General features: G+C 41.2%; 1 protein-coding gene across 1 annotated transcript in view; it reads right to left on the bottom strand.

Annotated features, from left to right (window-relative positions):
- LOC104360508 (tetraspanin-4) overlaps positions 1-19,696 on the bottom strand; it is a 71,862-nt gene that overhangs the window by 46,375 nt on the left and 5,791 nt on the right. The window contains 2 exon segments of the mRNA XM_033003386.2: positions 6,639-6,685; positions 6,688-6,712. Of these exon segments, the coding sequence (XP_032859277.2) occupies positions 6,639-6,685; positions 6,688-6,712 (72 nt within the window).

The following is a 19,696-nucleotide window of genomic DNA, read 5'->3' as shown; positions in this document are numbered from 1 at the left end:
CATCTCTACAATCTCCAGATCTTTTCACTGTCATTAGCATTTCCCTAGCAGTATTTCTTTTAAAGGAAAGACACAAAAAGGTGCATATCAAGGTTGACGTGACTTCGGTACATGATTAAGTCAGTCACATGGACTTAAGCATGCACTTAAGTTATCAGCTGAACAGGAACAGATTTAAACCTGTGCCTGAATGCTTTGCTGAAAAGAAGCCAAAACGAATTGGTTATAATTAAATTCTTTTGATGAAATTTCTGCAACTCCCTATTGTGTGACACACCACTACTGAAATGCTAATAAACTAGTTAAAATTAAGCTTATTACCAAGTAAAATAAACCACAGAGACACTTCTGTCTTTTCTTATTTTATATCGCCATTTATGTAACATTATTTTGCATTAGAGAAAAAGAAATACTTGACCAGAGCGAAGGCATCAGCCTCACAGAGCAACAGCTGCAGTGCATTGCAACCCAGGAAACAATCTATAGATTCCTCCACATAGGCCTGTAATGCTACTCCTTTTACCTATGTCGGTACTTATGCAAATCCCTAACTCCAGAACACTACCAGAGAGATTCTACATGCCAGGAACTGCTCAATGTGTGGAGAGCTCTTTTAAAAACAAAACAAATGGAACTCTATCTGAAAATTAAAGCATTAACACACAGGCTGCTCAGAAACCATTGCATACACATACCAGGCCTTACCTGCTCTGAAGCACCTAATGTTAATGCAGCACACCCCTGCAGAAATACCACAGACAGTTCAAAATGGCCTTGTCCTCTTGAGAGCCTTCTGTGTGCTGACAAACACAGACACCCCACACGGATAGTGTTCTGAAATTCTCCCAGCCTTGCACAGCAGCAGGAACGGCTACGTTCACCGTGGCAAAGGAGGATACAGGGACGCCGGGTTTCTACCACCACTCAAAAGGTTCAACAGTAAGAAGTTTTCAAATGTATGGCAATGGGACAGAGTAGGCAAAGTCAAACGCGGATGAAGCAGCAGCAGGAGAAAAGGCAGGCCATCTGACTGAAGGAGTGGTGCAGAGCGACCACGCTGCCAGCTTTACAGGTCATGCCACAGCCTGTTGTCTTCCAACAACTTAAGACCATCTGTAAACGGCCTATAATCTGGGAGACCTTGTCCCTTCACTTTACCCTCCATTTCCAAAAAGATTAACATCTGTGTGTGTGCCTTGGACAGCCCTACGTGCCAGGCTGACTGGGAACACAGGGCATTTTGTTACCTGAGCAGAGATCCTGCTCTGCCGAAGCTCGGTCAGAGAAAACACGGAAAAGTTCTAAATTCTCTGGACAGAAGCTCAATGAGAAGGAGTTTCTGCAGTGGGCTTGAGCTAAACTCTTTGCATGAATGATTTTTTCCTTCCTCATATTGGCGAGTGGCTCGGCAGCATCAAATCATTTCTGGGAGTAACTGCTCATGAGCACAGAAGGTGGAAGAGATTTTCCGCTTTGTCTTTAAAGCCAAATGTGAAAGAGGTTGTGAGGACTGAGCTATACTTGAAATCATACCCACTGCATTCCAGTCTGCTCTCTCTAATCTGTATGGAATGAGGCAAAATACCAATCAGGAATTACAATAATTTGTAAAATGTTTTGAGAAACAAAGCAGGAAATGCATCAATCTACAGACCATATTTTTTATAAGCTAGCAGTAAAAGCTATAGAGGAACTCATTACAATTTACTGCAACATGGAAAACAGAGCATTTTCACACATCTCATGAAAAACAGAAGTAGTCATTATTTTTCAGTCCTCTGTCATTCTGTGGGCCATTTTCAACACAGCTAAGCAGGCACGGAATTTAGGCTGTAATTTTTACAGGGGCTTCAAGTAAGTTACTGGCCTAATCCTTATTGAAAATTCCGGTCTTAACTTTGAGTTGCCAATAGCAGTAACTGCTCCCATAATCAAATATCATAGTCTGTGATCCTTCAGTGCTTTTGTTCCTTAAAACAGCTTATGTTACTCAGTTTAGCATTTCAAAAAGAAAAGAAAAAAAAAAAGCACATTATGGTGGTTTAGTTATATTCTTCCATTTGTGGGTATTAAATAGCAGCACCATAGCTCTGCCCATCAATCAGAAAAAACACAGACAACTGAAGAAACCAACCTACTGAAAAAAATAATGTATTACAGCTGCAAAAAGTAAATACGGACATTTTTTTCCTGTGCCTCCAGGAGAAACATCACAGTAAAAATACATACAGATGCTAAAATCAGAATGATTATACAAGTTAGAACTGGTACAAGACTATGCATTTTATCATCATCATTTATATTCTAGCAGGGTCCAATCTGGTGCTGAGAAATATAAGGAGTATCCAGCCTCTGACAGGATAGGGAACTGCTGCTGTCTCCTTATCACAATAAAAATAAGGTTAATCCTATCAGTACTCCATGGATCTCTTATAGATACGTATAGAGCATCACACTGAAATGGTCAACTTATAAATTTGTCAAATGCTGCTCTGTATTAATGGAATCACAATAAAACAGATGAGAGATAACATTCAAGCTATAGATGGGTGGCCATTCACATGACTCTAGCAGTATTACTGGAGTTTGAACTGCTTCAAATGGGGACATGAGTTTAGCCTCAAGAAATAGTGTTCTAAGAGGGATAACAACCTGCCCTAGTTCTCATACTCACGCAAACTCCATTCAATACCCACATCTCTTGGGCTGATACTTCTGCCCTCAAAAACATAAAAAGCTACACTTTGGGAACTTGCATATGAACATGCACAAACACCAACAGGAACTCCCGAGTCTCTCGGGTGCCCACTCTGTGCTGAAGGCAGCCTTGAACCAGTCACTCTGCTGCTCTGGGAACAGCCAGGACAAAATAAATGTGCTACATATTTTTTTGAGACAATCATCCCAAAGGAATGCATTTCCTCATCCTATTCCCACACAGCCCACATTTCACTTCTGCAGAACTCAAGGGATTAATATTTTGCAATGTAACCAGCCAGGACAGTTGGAGGAATAGTGAACAAGATGTGAGCTCAGGCTCCGCCAGAGATCCACAGTGCAGCTCCAAGAAACAAGGCTTTACCCCTTTTCCTTCTTATACTATGTTTTCCTGAGCTTTCTCCAAGTGCCTCTTTCTTGACATCATCAGACCACATAGCCAGTTGAGAGAAGGAGTTGTAAAGTCCAGGGCAGCATTTAGCTCATGAGATCAAGGTGAATATTTCTCCATCAAGAAAAGGGAAAATGACATTCTATGGCATGGGAGCAAGTTGGCTGCTTCAAAGCTCAAGAGAGGCTGTTGCCAAGTCACTAGAACGAGAGGAAGAAGCAATTTGTTTTTGTTTTTTTTTTTTTTCCCAAGCTGATGAATAAGAACGGGTCAGTCTAGGCTGCCGTGAGTCCCAGCAGCCTGTCCTGTCCACCTCCACAGCTGCACACTCTCCCACAGCAAAAGAAGAAAACACTGCGCCAAAAACCTATCTGTGAACGGCTGTCAAGATCTTTCGTTGATGCTTTTTAATAACGAACATGCCACTGAAGCAACAGTCCCAGCAATGGATATAGAGAGGCTGCTTCCCAGCTCGGCGGCTGGATGAGCGCTCACCCACCCTGCGGCTGCCGCCGCCGCGCAGGCACCAGCTGGCTCCTGCGCCCGTTCTACAGCAGAAGGAACAAAACGGACGTCATTCACTGGACAACTGCTATGGAGCCAGGTGCAACACCCAGCCCTGACCTTGGCACAGCTCGGTCTCTCAAATCCCTTGCTATCAGCCAAAACACCAAGAGCTCTAACTTTAGAATCGGCCCCAGCTGCCTGCAGAGCCTTGGGCAGCTCTCGTCTCCTGCCTCTCCACATCAGCAGGGCAGCAACATCACCCCGCTGCATGGAGAGGAGAGCATCATCCCACTTGGTAGCAAGGGACGAAGTACCCACTCCAAAGTCCTTCTGCTTGACAAAGCAGGAGGAGTAAATGAAAACTGCAAGGGAATTTATTATTCAACCTCTTCTCAAGCCAGAAACAGAAAATAACGATTGGTTCCCATTTTATCCTGTGAAGAAGCTTACATGTACATGCACTCCTAATTAACAGAAGGCTACCAGGTACTTGAAAAAACAGATGATTTTTTATATATATAACTCTGTATCTATATATATAGATATCTGTATAGAGAGAGTTACATATATACACATATGAATGATACAGGAGCCCTCAAAGTCTTAATCTGCAGGGTCCTTTTCTGCTTCTGCACACAAAATTGTTACGTTCTTCTGATGTGCAAGTGTTAGTATAGATCATTCCTTCACTGATTTTCCAAGGAACTGCATTAACTGAATTACTGTGGTGGACTTGTCTTGGTTAGCTACTTCCCCATACCAGTACACGTGGCAATACTGTTCTTCACATCAGGAAAGCCAGCGCACAAACTCGAGGCATGCTGTACGAAAATACTAGTTTTAGGCTGTTGCTGTTTTATTTATTCTGTAGGCAGGACTGTAAGTGTAACACAGAGACAACCTATAGATTTCCTCAGTATAAGATGATGAATTTAAAGCCATAGAGGAACATTACGAGCCTCAAATGTGATCATTCGCAATACACAGACTGCAGCAATTTCTTAACTGAGTAAAACTGCATTTGAACTGGAGCCCATATTTTAGACTCTGCTTTGATCTTACAGACAATTGTAGTATACCTCCTGCATCAACCTACAGTGCGTGACTTGGTGGAAAGTCAAATTTCCTGATCTCTTTATTAAGAACAAATAAAAACCAATGCAAGACAACAGGCTGAAGGAGGGATAGAATCCTTCCTGACACTTATTCACTATTTTTACCTCTGAAGAGTGCAGACCAACATTCCCTGTGGCACACGTGTCAACAAAACAGTGCTGATTGTTTTATGAATAAAAATATGTTTCATTGTTTGTTTTTTTTTTTTTTTTCCTTCCTCCATACCCACACATTTATCGAACTCTCAGGCTCAACAACAGCCAACAACAGGGAATTCTACAAGACGACGATGTGGAGCATAAGAAACATTTATCTTATAAACCTACTCCTTAATATTTTAAAGTATTTCTTCTGTGTTCAGGAGAGGTCTTTAGTATGTCATTATTTTAGAAACTGGTATCATTTATCTTCTTAAATTCTCTTAAGCGGAGGATCTTTTCCCTTTCCCAAACTGAATCAGGGTAGTCTCCATACTCCCTCTTCATTAATGTTCTCTCCCCCTTTCTAGGGCTTCTAACAGTTTCTGTAACCACAACTCAGTATCAAATTTACAGTGAGGCGAGTCTGTCAATTTATACAAAGACATGATAGTATTTTCTAACTGACTCCCTTTCTAAATATAGCCAAGTGCTGTATTTGGGTTTTGGAGGCCCACTGCATATTAAGTAGATGCCTTTATTAAGCTGTCATGTATGACGTGGAGATCTTTCTCCCAAGAGTTTACAAGTAATTCAGAATCCCATAATGCATACAAGTGATTTTAAATTGCCCCTTCTACTTTAATTACCTTGCAAGATAATTCCATGTTCCAGCTACAGCATGCCATCCAGCAACCTAGCTCTTTTCAGTCCTTCAGAAGTGTACCTGACAATCACTGACAGTGTTCACTAATTAATTCAGAGCCTTTCTAGAAAGTAATGTTGACATCCACTCATCCAGGTTCGTGCTAAATATACTGACTGTAACTAGGTGTACTGTTAATGTTAATTTTATTTTGATATTTTGTGTAGTTATTTTCAATTTGTATTTATTTTTTGCTATTTCGTCTTTCCCTTCCAGAATAAGCTGTTTACTGGTCATGTACCTGTTGACTGTTAATTCATGTCAAAATTTTATCACTCACTTAGTGATGTCCAAGCTCCTGTAGTCTTCAGTTGTAAGAGACTTTGACAATTTTGATTGAAGAGGCAGGTTATGCACAATGTGCCCTTGGTTTGGGTTTATTTGTATAAGATTTTTTTTTAAAGAAAAATTATTTTAAGTATAAAGAGAATTCAGATAGACATTACCCTTACAAGAGAGATACCAAGTAAGCACAGGAACAAAGGTGAAACATAAGTAAAATTTGAAACAACAAATTAAAGTTTTGTTTATTAAACTTTTATACATTTACCTTGGCTTTCCACTAGAATCTAAGTATATATGTGCTGCAAGGAGCAGCTCGGAAAGATAATGAATTGTGCACCCTTGCCTGTGCTAAGGACACGTTCTTTGCAAAAACATTAATGTGGTTCTTAAATTATAAACATAGTTTTTAAAAATCCTATTCATTCTGATGGGTGTCTCTTTCCACATCTTCCCAGTAAGGCTCATGGGCTTCTTTGCATTTTTGTGGGGGTTTTTAGTGTTTGGTTTGTTTGTTTGGTTGTTTTTTTTTTTTTTTTTTATTAAATGGCAGATGCACTTGGCAGAACCTGTGACCTTGAGTTGTACACACGAGCAAGCAAGAGAGCCCAGTCCTGCAAGGCTGTTTATGCATTCAGAGAGAGCTCCTTCTGAGAGGGGTGTCTCAAGGAAGACAGAAGCATGATATGCATACCAAGCCACGTACTTCATGATTTATTTATAGGGAAAAGGGGCATAAAAATTTGCTGAAGGGGAAAGAAAATTGAAGAATCTGACTTACCTTGTCGCTGTAGACGAAGAACAGAATCGCAACAGTGAGCTCCAACAGAATATAATTAACAGCATGATAAAAAACTGTCAAGAGAAAAAGGGACAGGGGAAAAAAAACAAAAAGCAAAAACCATCAACATCTATTTCAGCCTTTTCTGGATGTGCAATAAGTACGTTCAGTAGATCATGCAGCATGGGAAGTGGGAGTTATACAGGCAGCAAGATGCAAAGCTGCTCTGTTACAGCAGAACAGAAGGCACGCAACATGCAGCAGCTTAAAAAGCAGGTAAAGGACTAGTCAGAAAACATAACAGTCTCCAGGCATACAAATGGCTCATAGATACCACTGTTTTCAGTGGAACAGCATAAAATCCCACAAAGATCTGTTGCCCGAGCAGGCCAGTGGTCTATTTGACAGTAACCCTTGAGGACTCTTCCCAGCCTAGGTATTTTTTTTTTTCCCCCATCAGATCTTTCCAATTAATGAGATATCAGCCAGGTCCACATTTTAAAACTTCCCATTGCAGGAGAAGGTAGCCTGGCCCATAAACCATAAAGTCATAGATCCTTTCAAGGGAAATTGTGGGAGAAGTGAAAGGCACACCAAAAAGCTTCTATACCAAGTTAGCTTGAGGAGCAGTTTTGGGCAGCTACACAAATGACCCATGGGTTTCAAATCAAAGGGGCTGATTTGTACTGGAGACATCAAAGCCAAGTCGGTCCATCTTTTTTTCTCCTCATAAGCCATGGAACTGTCTAAAACCCAGTATTGGAAAGCTCAAAGGAGCGGATAAAAACTTTTAACACAGGGATTTCAGATTTTCTAAAGCCTTAAGCTCTCAATGACTTCAGTGAGAGGAACTGTTGGCAATGCCAAACACTTTTGAAAAACTATATCCCCTGCTTTTTGTTAAGATGTTGGACAGGTCTGCAGCACAGGTCTGCAGCAGCATCAACACCGCGGATGCACGGACTTTAGAACAAGTGCAATCAGAGCATTAAGTGAAACCAAGTTTTGCAAAGACGGGTAAAGGAGAGAGAGTAATTTTGGAAACTTTTCAGGCTCAGGCAAAGGTCCTGCTCCCTATAACATAAATTCCATACATTTAGCATCCTGCAAGGCTGGGATTCTAATATGGAGCAACACTGACTTAACTGAAATTCCATCCCCAAGAGAAAAAACCAGTTACCATCTCTCTAGCTTCAACCACAAGGCTGCAAACCTATGAAAGTTTAATAGCTACAAAGCCTTATCAGAGCCTTCTTCACCGCCTGGTAAGTCAAAACCAAACCTTTGAACCTACGGATTTCTGTGAACGAATGGAGGGCAAAAGGCCAAGAAGGGGAAAATACCTTTCTGCACTACTACAATTACACTGGCTAAAGAACTCATTGCATTTTGCTCTGTGAGTCTTAAATTAAAGTTTGTTTTCAAATCTTCATCACTAGTATCTTCACACCTGCCTGACCCTAATACTGGATCCTATTACTGGCAAGTTTTGAATCACAGAACTCATTCATGCTTGTGATCCAAGCTGATTTCCATATCATTACCATGCAACACTGACCTTCTGTCTGGCTTTACAAGCCAGCCTTGATGCAGCTTGCTTATTTTTTACATTTATCATTTTAGCCTGCTGCAAAAGCATTAATTGAAACAGGACAAAGCATATCACTCTTTGCAAAGATGCACAGACACTTTGCTATAGTTTATTTGGCTGTGGGGCACTTTTTTGCTCATCCATAAAGCATGGCTTTTCCAAAATGTGCATGCGAACACCACTGTCTCCCTGTGAAATTCACTGGCATAGCCTGGATTACACTGGGCAACTTCTACAATAAAGGAAGGACTCATACCCATTATAAACAGCGATCAGCATTTCCTACCACAGGACCCAAATTTTGTCAGCTTATAATTTTGCCAAACCTTAATTGTCTATGCTTATCTAGTCTGAGCTTTTTTCTGTCTAAAGCATGAAAGCATTTGGCAGAACTTCAAAACCAGCACTTCAATTACTTCTAAGAATGAAGCCGGGCAAAGTACGTTATTCTGACCAGCTTAAATTTCTGGTGACTTAATTTGAAATCCTCTCACACTCCAGTGTTTAGAGGAGGGACCTGAAACAAAGTGCAGCTCCATTTCAGGCACATGCCTTTTGTCTTACCCAGCTACAAGTGGATTCTTGTGGGAAAATCATTAGCCTTCAAAAAACTGCATTTCACACATCCAGTAGAGATGAGAGGGTTCAAGCAGCTCAAACCTTCAAAGTCTACAACCACAAAAAGCTTGCTCACATTCTTCCCACAGCTCACATGTGACCAGACAACTCACAAACCAACCCACGGAGCATCTTCCCCACTCCTGTGGCACCCACCCACACCACAACGCCTTTCTGCTGTCCCCTCCAAGCCAATGCCCTCCAGTCCTGCTTCACAGGACATGACTGGAACAGCGGTACAGCCAGGAAGGAACCTGAGTAAAATTCAGGGACCTAGTTTTCCCATGCTCTCAAAAAAGCTTTTCCTTCCTTCCCTGCACTCACCAGCATGGAGACAGTACAGATGAAGCCAGGGAATGACTGCAGGAGAAAGGGGATCCTGAGGAATAACGTTTTTAACAGTGGATGGTTACCAGTTCTACAGAAACTGGACCTACTGGCAGTAGCTGACTGGGGCAGGAGACACCAGAGAAAACGGCAAGGCCTGTGTGACGGCAGGGGATGCCCGTGGATATCCAGGAAGAACTGCAGCTTTGAGAGGATGGCAGCCTGGGGAGGAACCCGCGCTGAAGCCGTGGAAAGAAAAGAGCAAGGAACAGAGGGGCAGAAAAAGGAAAGAACCCCGCACTGACCCCCATGACTGTGCATAATGTGCTGGGAGTGGGCTGGGGCCTGGCAAGGCGGGAGGAAAGGTGTCTGGAGCAAAGCTGAGGTGTGTTCTCAAGTGTGTAATTGTCATTATTTCTCAGTATCAGACTCAGTAATTAAAACTCTATCATAATTGGCAATAAAATAAGTGAAATTTCATGACTCAAGACTGTTTCTCCCTGCAACTCTGCTAAAACCCCTCATCTTCGGACGGGAGCAGGCCGTTGCTGCTGCCTGCTGTGCCGCTGTGCCCAGCAGCAGGAGGGGCCGGGGTGGACCATGATGGCCATCCTGCCTTCTTCGGTTCATACTAGAGATACAGATATGATGTTGCCATCATAGAACATGCTAGAATTATGAAGTCAAGCACTCAAATTTTCAGAATAAAAATCTCAGAATAAAAGTCCTCTCAGTGATGGTTATGTACCATGTCTAAGTCTTTCCCCACACAGGCTCAGAGATTCCTCCAAGCTATCCTGGAGGGAATTTGGTTTCATGCACTGCAGATTTTGGAAAACATACAGTGAACCAAAATTAATGCATACTGTGCAGAAGTCAAAACCTAGATATGTAGGATTATGCTTTTTCTCCATAGAAAAAAATCTTTTGTTTTTAGCTAAAATCTCTAGTTTTATCTTTCTTATTATTTGCATTCATTGACAAAAAGTACACTGTTATATCACAGGTAACTAACACATTAGTAATCCCACTGTGTGCAGACAGTAGAAACAGACTGTATCTTTTATTGCAAAGGTAAATTAGGTGAGGTCAACCTCAAGGTGGAGGGTTCAAATTCACCACCTGGTAAAATCCACAAGCACTTATGTGTCAGCACATTTATCACCCCCCTTAAAGAATAACCCTGCCTGAATCCAAATGAACCTGTCAGAAAGTAAAAATCGAGGCTTCAGACCAAACTGGCTGCAAAGCATAGCTTGCACACTTCTGACCCAGACTAAGGTGCACGCAGGGGAAACCTGCTCCTCTATTCCCATAGCACCTTCCAACAAAAGTTCACTTTCAGTTCCATCCTCAGTATCATCCCAAAGGGAATGATGCCCCATCTGGGGCCAGAACCAGCTTGGCATATCCCATTCAAATGCAAAAGGGAGAAACATAAGCCACTGAAGGCTCACAGCACCTAAACCCCACCACACCTGCTGGAAACTCTCACAGCTCCTTTTCAATGAGTTCTCTCCCTGTGGTGATAAATACAGAGAATAAAAATGAGTTTTCCTTTGGTTCACCAGGGCTGCAGGCTGTTGGTATAATAAAGATTTATGCATGGAGAAGCAACAATCCCAATGCAAAGCATTCATGTAAAACCCCATTAAAAAAAATAAAAATCTGACCTTGTACAGAGAAATGTTTTACCACACTACTTGTCAAATGGTGGGATGAAACCTAGTAGGGGTTCACTGAAGAGGTACCTACTGAACAGCTTTTCATAAATTACACCTGAAATAACCCCACAGAAGTTTTAATGAGAAGGGAGATAAGGTGACACCTTTCTGTCTAGCTACCACTATTGATTTCCAACCCTTAAGGAAATAAAGCCAGTTTCTCAGCAGTTACCTTCATATTCTACAAAGCCCATAACTCTCCCACAGGTTCCCACTAAAGGAGTAAGAAAAGGAAGTATCCAATTGCTATCAAGCCTACCTCATAGCTATGCATCACGCTCCTGATGTCAGAGAGAGAAAAATCTATTCAAGAAGAGGTCCCAACCTGCAGCTCCATCCTCATTGGAGCTGTACTAGGTCTTTGACCCACTAGTCCCAGTTCCCTCCATCCAGCCTCTTAATGTCAGTGGGAGAATCAAGAACGGTTCCCTATGTACATCATTTAAAGCACGTTTCCATCACAGCTCACAAAGGCACAGAGCAACAAGCTAATTATATTTTCTTCCCAAACAAACAATATTCTCTGTTTTCTCAGATGTTACATACATTCGCCTCTGTATGATGACTGAGCATCACACACTAATACAAACGGTTGGGTCTTTTGCTTCCCCACTGCCTTTCCTCCCCAAATCTTCTCAATAGTTCTACCATGTTGCTCAAATTGCCCATCTCTCCATGTCAGGAGTAGCTGATCTTCTCAGTCACCCAAAGACAAAAGTGACCAAGCACAATGAAAATTAACTGTGGTTGCATTGTTAGTCTCCTAGCATTTTGCTATGAGACTAGACACGATATAACTGATGGCAAAATTGAGAATGCTGTGTTTAGACTGATCCCTGAAGTAATTAATGCTTTTAGTTTGATGGCAGTCTGTCTCAGAATGAGACAGTAACATCTCAGGGTGCCAGACCCTCTTCTCGACTTAGCTAATGACAGGAGATGGAAGTTTCTTGCAAAGTATTATTCAAATCCTCTTCAACAAACATCAAGAAAGTAGTAGGAAGACCCAAAAGCCAGCAGTCTCTTTGGAACAGTGGCACATTCCAAAGCACTTAAGTTCATGGCTTAGCAAATAATTAGTTTAGACCAAACAGCCTGCAAATTAGCATAAGCTACCTAAGAAACTGGACAATTAACTTCAGCTGTCTGTGCTGTGTTACATCATGCAGTACCTACAGGGTTAATCTGTCTGCAAAGGGGACAGTTAGCTTCTCTTCTGACAGAGACAATATGAAGTAAAACACATGAGCAGGTAGGTTGCTCTGTGAAAGTGCTCCAGCAAGCTAACTGGTCTTGGTTTGAAGCAGCTCCCAGGATGAAGAGAACAAAAATAGAGTATTTACAGGCAATCTTTCCTCTGTAATATCAACTGCAAGTTTGATACAGGCAAGGATTTTGCCTTTTAGTTACAAAATCCTCACAGATCAGCTTTAATTTCAGCATTACATTTCACTTCCTAATAAGCACCTCAGGTAGAATAAATTACAGAGAATTCATTCGGCTAAAATTGTTGGTCTTCCAAGAGAACTCTATCTTCACAGCCTGGGAGGGATTTTAACTTGTCTGCCTGGTCCTAAAGTGTACATATATAACTTTGGTCTTCAAGAATAGCAGCTGCTAGAAGACAGAGTCTCTTAGAATCACAGAAACATACAGGTTGGCAATGACCTCTGGAGATCACCTGGTATAAACCCTTGCTAAAAGCACAATCAACTAAAAGAAACTGTGCAGAGCTGTGCCCAGTCACCTTCAGAGCATCTCCAAGGATGAAGATGGACAGCCATCCACAGCCTCACACTGGACATCTTCTTCCAATACTTGACTGTCTTCATGATGACAAAAAAATTCTGTATCTCTAATTAGATTTTCTGTTGTGACTTGTGCCTGTTACCTCTTGTCTGATCCTTGTGAATGCTTCCAAAGCTGCATTTTCTTTAGACTCTACGGTAAGGTATTTGAAGATAGGAATAAAAACTCCTCCTTGCTTTAATTTCTTACGACAGAACAAATCCAGCTCCCTCATTCTGTCCCTGCATACCATGTGCCCCGTAATCATCATGGTGGCCCTCCACTGGACCCCGTCCCCTCGGGTATGTATGTGTCTCTTCTACGGGGGAGCCCCAAATTGGGCTAAGCACTCCAGATGTAGCCTTATCTTACTCTGGAAGAAGGTGATATTCTTTCTCAGCGTCAAGAAATGTAATGGAATGTGGGCCTTGGTATGGCCCACAACTATTCAATTCAACTTTTTATTCTGATTTAAGACAAAGGAACATATTAAAGTGCAGGCTCTCCACGCATTTGAAAGATCTCTGCTTATTCTGATCAAAAGGAAAAGGTCCTTTATTTTTGAGTTAGAAGGAGGATTATCAGATTGTGTTACTGTGCTTTAGGCCTAAACTATCTGGCAAAAAGAATTTTTTTAAATTGGCTTTTAGATTACAATTTGATACAAACAGAAATAATATCAAAAAATCACATCACATTCTGCACATAACCTTCTCTGCAGGGATAGCATCTTATCTTTAATACTGAAGGTGTAAGCAGCATCTCTGTTTTTTGAATAAATTAAGTCAAACCTTTACCTACAAATTCACAGAGCTCCATTAAAGTCAAAAGAACTTAATGGATTTTATAGCAGCCACACTTTACCAAGCTGCCTGAAAATGAAGAACTTCTCTTGAATTTAATATGCTTTGTAATTTTCCTGTTCTCTTATCATAAATTATATCTATATTGAAATAATATCTACTAGACTGAGTGAAGATGCCTCATTACTATGGTTGGCATGGTCAAAATCTTCCATCTTCCCTGCAGAAGTGTAGCTTCCTCACATCTAACCAAATTAAAGCAGATGCATCAACAAACTTCGATGTACAAAGGTGAGCACCAAAAAGGGTAACACTGTCAGAGAGTCCTGAACGCTATAAGCTATTGCTAAATTTACTGCCTATTCCACACTTTGGAAAAAGTCAAGCCACCCACGAAAAGTCAAAAACAGTGCAAGAATTCCCACCGAGGTACTGGGAAACAGAACTCCACGTACTGGAGAACCTCTCGCTCTTTACAGGGGTACTGTACCTGCTTTCGGGCACCCATGCTTGCCAATGTTGGCTCTGGCTTTCTAAGCACAGCAATATGAAGATCACCCTCAAGCATTTGGAAAGGTTTTCCAGAATATAAATTTTTTTATTACATACTGGTACATGACTTCCACAGAATAAAAGCTGCTATGGTATAGATTCTATCAGCACTCAAAAAAAAAAAAAACCCAAACCCCAACATTAAAACTTTCCTCCACTTCTGAAAGCAAAACTGTTTAATGTATCACTAGTTCTCACAAGAAGTTTGATTTAACATAATTCCCCAAAGGCATTTTGAGCTGATATATTAATAGGGAGCAGGAACATTATGAAAGGCTCACTTAGTTGTTTAAAATTTTCTTTGGTTTTCTTTTCCAAGGAACTGAGCAAGGAGAGGACAACAGAAGAAAAAGTGCAATGGGAAGTGTACTTGCATCTTAGAAGTGACTTCCTCTTCAGCCTGGAAGACTTGTACAGAAAGAGACAGAGCAACAAATGAGAAATGACAGACCAGAACCCAGACAGTAACAATAACTGGAATTACAATCAATAAAATCCCAGTGTATTGATCTACCACATGAACTTCACAACAGGAGGGAGAGGGCAGCTTGCTTCCATCAATTTCCATCACCGTGGATTCTGATTCTACATCTCAGTTCCAAGCTGACACTTGGCTTGAATTCTCCTTTCCGTACCATTGCTCCTACTTACCACCCTTGCAGCACCATGCATGCTTCCCTTTTGCCCTCAAATATTTGTAGACTCATGTCCCATCCAAGCCCTCTCTCTGCCATGCTGTGCCTATTTAGCATTTCTAATGCTTCCTTGGAAGTAAATCTCTTTAGCCTCCTGATAGTTATTATTTTTTTTTAGCATAAAAATATTAAGTTTGCTCATAAACTGTAAAAAGGCAGAAATGTGTATGAGCAAACGTATAAACAGAAACTCCATTATGAAAATGACATGTATCTAAATTTGGTTCATCAGCTATTATTCTCTAAAAGCTTTAATAGTTAATTCATTGTGATTCTGACAAAGTTGTGAATGCTTTGTGCCTGCTGGATATATAGTACAGCTCTGTTTATGTTTGGACTATATCTTTTATGAATGTGCAAAACTCCTGCTGATCAATAAAGCTCAAAGAAATATGCAGTAATTATTTCTGGGAAGATATACAACATATTCAGTTTTAACACATTAACAGTGTTTCATTTTAGTCTCATTACTGCTTTCAGTTGGAATCGTTCAGTCTTACTGCATTAGTAACTGAAAGTTGAGAGATTTGACGTTCCCATAGTATGTGTCATAGAATTTTAACTGACAGTTGGTGGCATTTCTAGTCATTTTGCATCTTCTCCAAAAACTGACTCAAAACCAATGAAGTGTCATCAAGTATCAGCCAGGTATCACTCTCACATCACAACAGTAGGTGGGTATAGGTCCATTTAACAGATCGCAGATTATTATTCCTTAACACAACTAAAGGTCTCGCTGGCCTTTGACTCTCTTTAAGGGTTGCTTCATCTCTTCTGCAAACATAATGCAAAGGCATGACATGATCCAGTGTCAAACTTTACCCTAGTCAAGACAGAAACTCATCCAACTTGTGAAGTACGATGCAGCTGAAGAACTAAAACATTAGACTGGCTCTTACAAGTCCCTGCACCACTCCATTAATAACAAAGCAGTTGCCTGAGTCCATCTAACACAGCTGATGGAAACAGCAAATACAACTAAAAGGCTCTGGCTGGAGCTCAATCCAGAATTCTCCATCTATGGCAGAAACATGCAACGTTAATCAGTGTCTAAACTTAGACCTTTTACTCGCTTTACCATCACCTGTATACTTGGTAAGTGGACTCGGGGATTCTGCCCTGAATCTACCACCCCCAGGATATTTCTTGTCGTCTGGAACTCCAGCATGGAACGTGATCAGACAACTTGGTGCCCCGTGAGAAGGAGGAGAGCAGCAGCGAGTGGTGCCCACAGCCCCTGCCCGGGGAGCGAGTGACTCGGCAGGGCTGGCTGCACACACATGTTCACACTGAACATCTGGCTGACCCCAAGTGCTGGGCAACTGACAGAAGCTCCCCAAGATGATAAGGGCAAATGACATGCCCATGCTGCTAAGCTGACTTCTGATGAGCTAAAGGGGGAAAAAATTACTCTGAAATTCTGCAGTTCTCTCTTTACATGTATTTGCAAACCCTGAGCTAAGCTTGCAAGGGGACTCCACCTGCTAATTATAATAATAGAAAATTTCTCTTATTTCTAGGATTCTCAGAACAGCACCTCGAAACTGCACTGCATGTGTAAGTGAAGGAAATGGTGAGAAGCAGATGGTCAAGAAGAGAAAAAAGGACAAGTAAGAGTATTTTGTCTGTATTTAAATCCTACTGCTGGTTTTCTCCCCAGTTTGCTGTTCCCAAATGTGCTACACAGAGGCTGCTGCATCAGATGCACATGGGTCAGTCTTGCAGTAGCTTAAAAAATGAACAGCAAGTCAGTTTGATTTACCTAATTCTGCCTTTTAGCTGGCAATACTGTCCTCATGGGGAACTGAAACGTCTATAGCATCAAATCAGCTCCGGCTACACCTTGTGTAGGCATCACTGATTTACACAAACTAGCCTCCATTTCTTTACCTCCAGAGTTAGATTCCTCTGAGCTTCAGGTAATTCTAATCCTTAAAGAAAAAAACCAATGTTGCTCTTAAATTAAAGCAGCAGTGCTAAGGTGGCAAAAATAGCAAATGAATGATGGGGAATATAAGCACACATGCCTCTTTGGTAAGCCTATGGCTTCTATCTGAGGAGCTAATTCATTGTTAGGAAAAAAAAATATCAAATATTATGCTCAAAAGTGACATGAATGTCTGGGCTGGCAGGGAGCTCACAGGCTACTTGTCCTTTACTTTCAAACTGAGAGTAATTCTGTTGCCTACCAGACCTTGCAGGTGACTCTATGTCTGGAGCAAAAGCTCATCAAAAACAACAGAGGTCAGTCTTAGAGATCACATCTGACCAATGAACACACCTAGCAGAGACTGCAAGCTCTAGCAGAAAACAGGCTTCCTCAGAAGTGGTTTCTGACCACCACATCATCTTAGGCTCTGCTCTTCCACCGTGAGATTACTTAATTGTCCCGGTAATTTGGTGTGCAGTGAGGTATCTGTGACCCACCTCAAATTCTTACAAAGAGCAGCGGGGCAAGATGAGGCTTGGTTTCAGGGTCGCCTTTTGAAATGGCTCTGAGCCAGGTTTCTTTTCAAAAAACTCTGGCACATGAGAATTGGTTGAACGTTGAGACAAAAGATGGGGTGAGGAAGGCTTTCTAAGTGATAGGGGACCTTGAGCCTGCATAGACTGTCAGAGAAACTGATGTTGCTAATACACCAGCTAACAACTACAGTTAACAGATTAAGCAACCAGGAGTTAGGAACTCAGAAAGGCTGATAGTTGTTTAGACAAAAAGATTAAGTCTTCAACTGATATAAATCCATACAGCTCCATGACTCCTGCACATGGTGCGTCACACTGAGTGCCATAAACCAGCTTCTTGGCTATACAAAAAGGAATGGGGACATTAGGAAAAGGTTCTTCATGGGGAGGGTGGCCAGTGACTGGCACAGGCTCCCCAAGAAGTCACCAGGGCACCCAGCCTGTCAAAGTTCAAGGAGCATCTGGACAACACTCTTAGATATGGTTTAGTTTTAGCTAGTCCTGCAAGGAGCAGGGAGTTGACTTGATGGTCCTTATGCATCCTTTCCGATCTGAGATATCTGTGACCCTATGATTCAAAGCATATCAGGCACTAGTGGTATTGCATCAGTCTATATCAGAAAAATAAATACTATCCTATGAGGTATGCCCTTCGTACATTGAGCTTAGGCTCAAGTCTAAAACCAGGAGGGAAGGAAAACAGCTTTATTCTTTCTCTCCTCTGTTCCCAGGTCCTTTGATTAACTGCTATGAGGGCTGAAGGAAAGAAGGGAGGAAGGGGAGGACTCTGACAGGTCCCATCCACTCCTGAGTTTCAGTATCAGCCAAGCAGAAGGAGCTAAAAACTGAAAGGCAATGAGGAGCAGAATCTTAATAATAAAGGAGAGGTAAAAAAACTAGGGGAGTGTGATGCTCAGTACTTACAAGTCCAACCAGGTAGCAAGTTAGGGCCTTCCTATGTAACACAGCACTACGCAGAGAAGTGTTACACGTGATGTATAATGCTCTCAGGCTGCATGCGTGCTGCGTTTCCCGGCTTTGCATCCTTGCTGCTATGGATGCAGCCACAATTTCCTTGGATTTTGCTACTCAGATTACTAAAAGAACAGAAGACCATGTGCTAAACTGGAATGAGAATCTACTGTTTGGTCTGTAGCATTAAATTACTGAGATGAAGTCATTCATGGGCGATTTCTTTCCCATTTAGTTGCTCTGAAATAAATTCCCTGTCACCAGTGGAGTTTCAGCTGTCAGCTCTCTGATTGGATCCAATGACACTATTGAAAACAGTAGGGTTTTTTTAATTCTCCTTTTCTTCCCACTCATTAACTTTTTCCTCATTTTCTTTATTGTTATTTCACTTACTGATGAGCTGGCTGAAGCTCAGAAAACTCTCAACAATACAAAACATCATGGGCACTCATTTTCCCCTTGGACTATTCCATAAATACGAGACTTTTGATGTCTGGATAGTCATTCAGATACACATATAGTATTGGCTCTTTCCCCAGCTGGTCCTGACCTAGTATCAAGGTTTAATTCTGATCTTATTCATTCCAGCAACTGTGATGAACTCTGTGCTTATTAACATAAAGTTGTAATTTAAATTAAGATGAACATATAGGTCTGTCTGTTAATGATTTTCTTCCCCTTCTCATTAATCATCATTTAAGCTTTTCTACCAAAAAAAAAAAAAAAAACCAAAAAAACCAAAACAAAAACACAAAAAAAACACACACACACACCAAAAAAAAAAAAAAAAAAACAAAAAAACAACCCAAACCAAGCTTATCCACAAATCAGGAATAAGGGGAGAGAGGGTGTATCTAAGCCATCCTCTTACTTATCTAATTCTTGATCTGATGGAACATGCTCACCCTTGGTGCTTTATAAGAAGGCAGCTGGTTTTGGGTAATCAGAGAGGAATTAGCATTTTTCCTACTTCAAGTCCTTTCTCCTTTCTAATATATTCCTGTATGGGCAATACGTGGTGAAGAATCCCTGCAGCAACTTAAGGCTGGTTTAGGCCTTAAAGTCTACACAAGCAAGACTCATCCTCTATCTCTTTTCATTGGATTATTTGTCACATTGCTCATCCCAACCAGGAGCAGAAGAACATGTTCTTCATACCAAATCATTGGAGAAAAAAAAAAAAATAAAAGAAGTGTCACAAAACCACAGGGTGAAATGAAGAACTGCCTATGGATCTTACTTCCTTATAGGACATGGGTTATTATTAAAGTTGAAAGTGTCTGGAAACATGGTATCTATACACATGTGCTGTAACAACCAAATAGACATAAAAATACTTCACAAAGGGCCCAGTACTGTTTTTCTATCAGTGGCTATGATTTCCTGGATCAAAAATAAGTTCCTATTTGCAAAAAATTTGCATTAGACCACATTCACATGTGCATTCTGGCAGATTCTCTGACCGTCCTGTTTCCTATTTAACTGAAGGTAATGTTGCAATTAGGCTGATTGGCTCAGCTGG

The sequence above is a fragment of the Tyto alba genome, unplaced genomic scaffold (genome assembly GCF_018691265.1).
Source record: "Tyto alba isolate M040663 unplaced genomic scaffold, T.alba_DEE_v4.0 Super-Scaffold_8, whole genome shotgun sequence".
In the NCBI taxonomy this organism is placed as follows: Eukaryota; Metazoa; Chordata; class Aves; order Strigiformes; family Tytonidae; genus Tyto; species Tyto alba.
The sequence above is the reverse complement of the archived record's forward strand: the minus strand, read 5'-3'. Positions and strand labels throughout refer to the sequence as shown.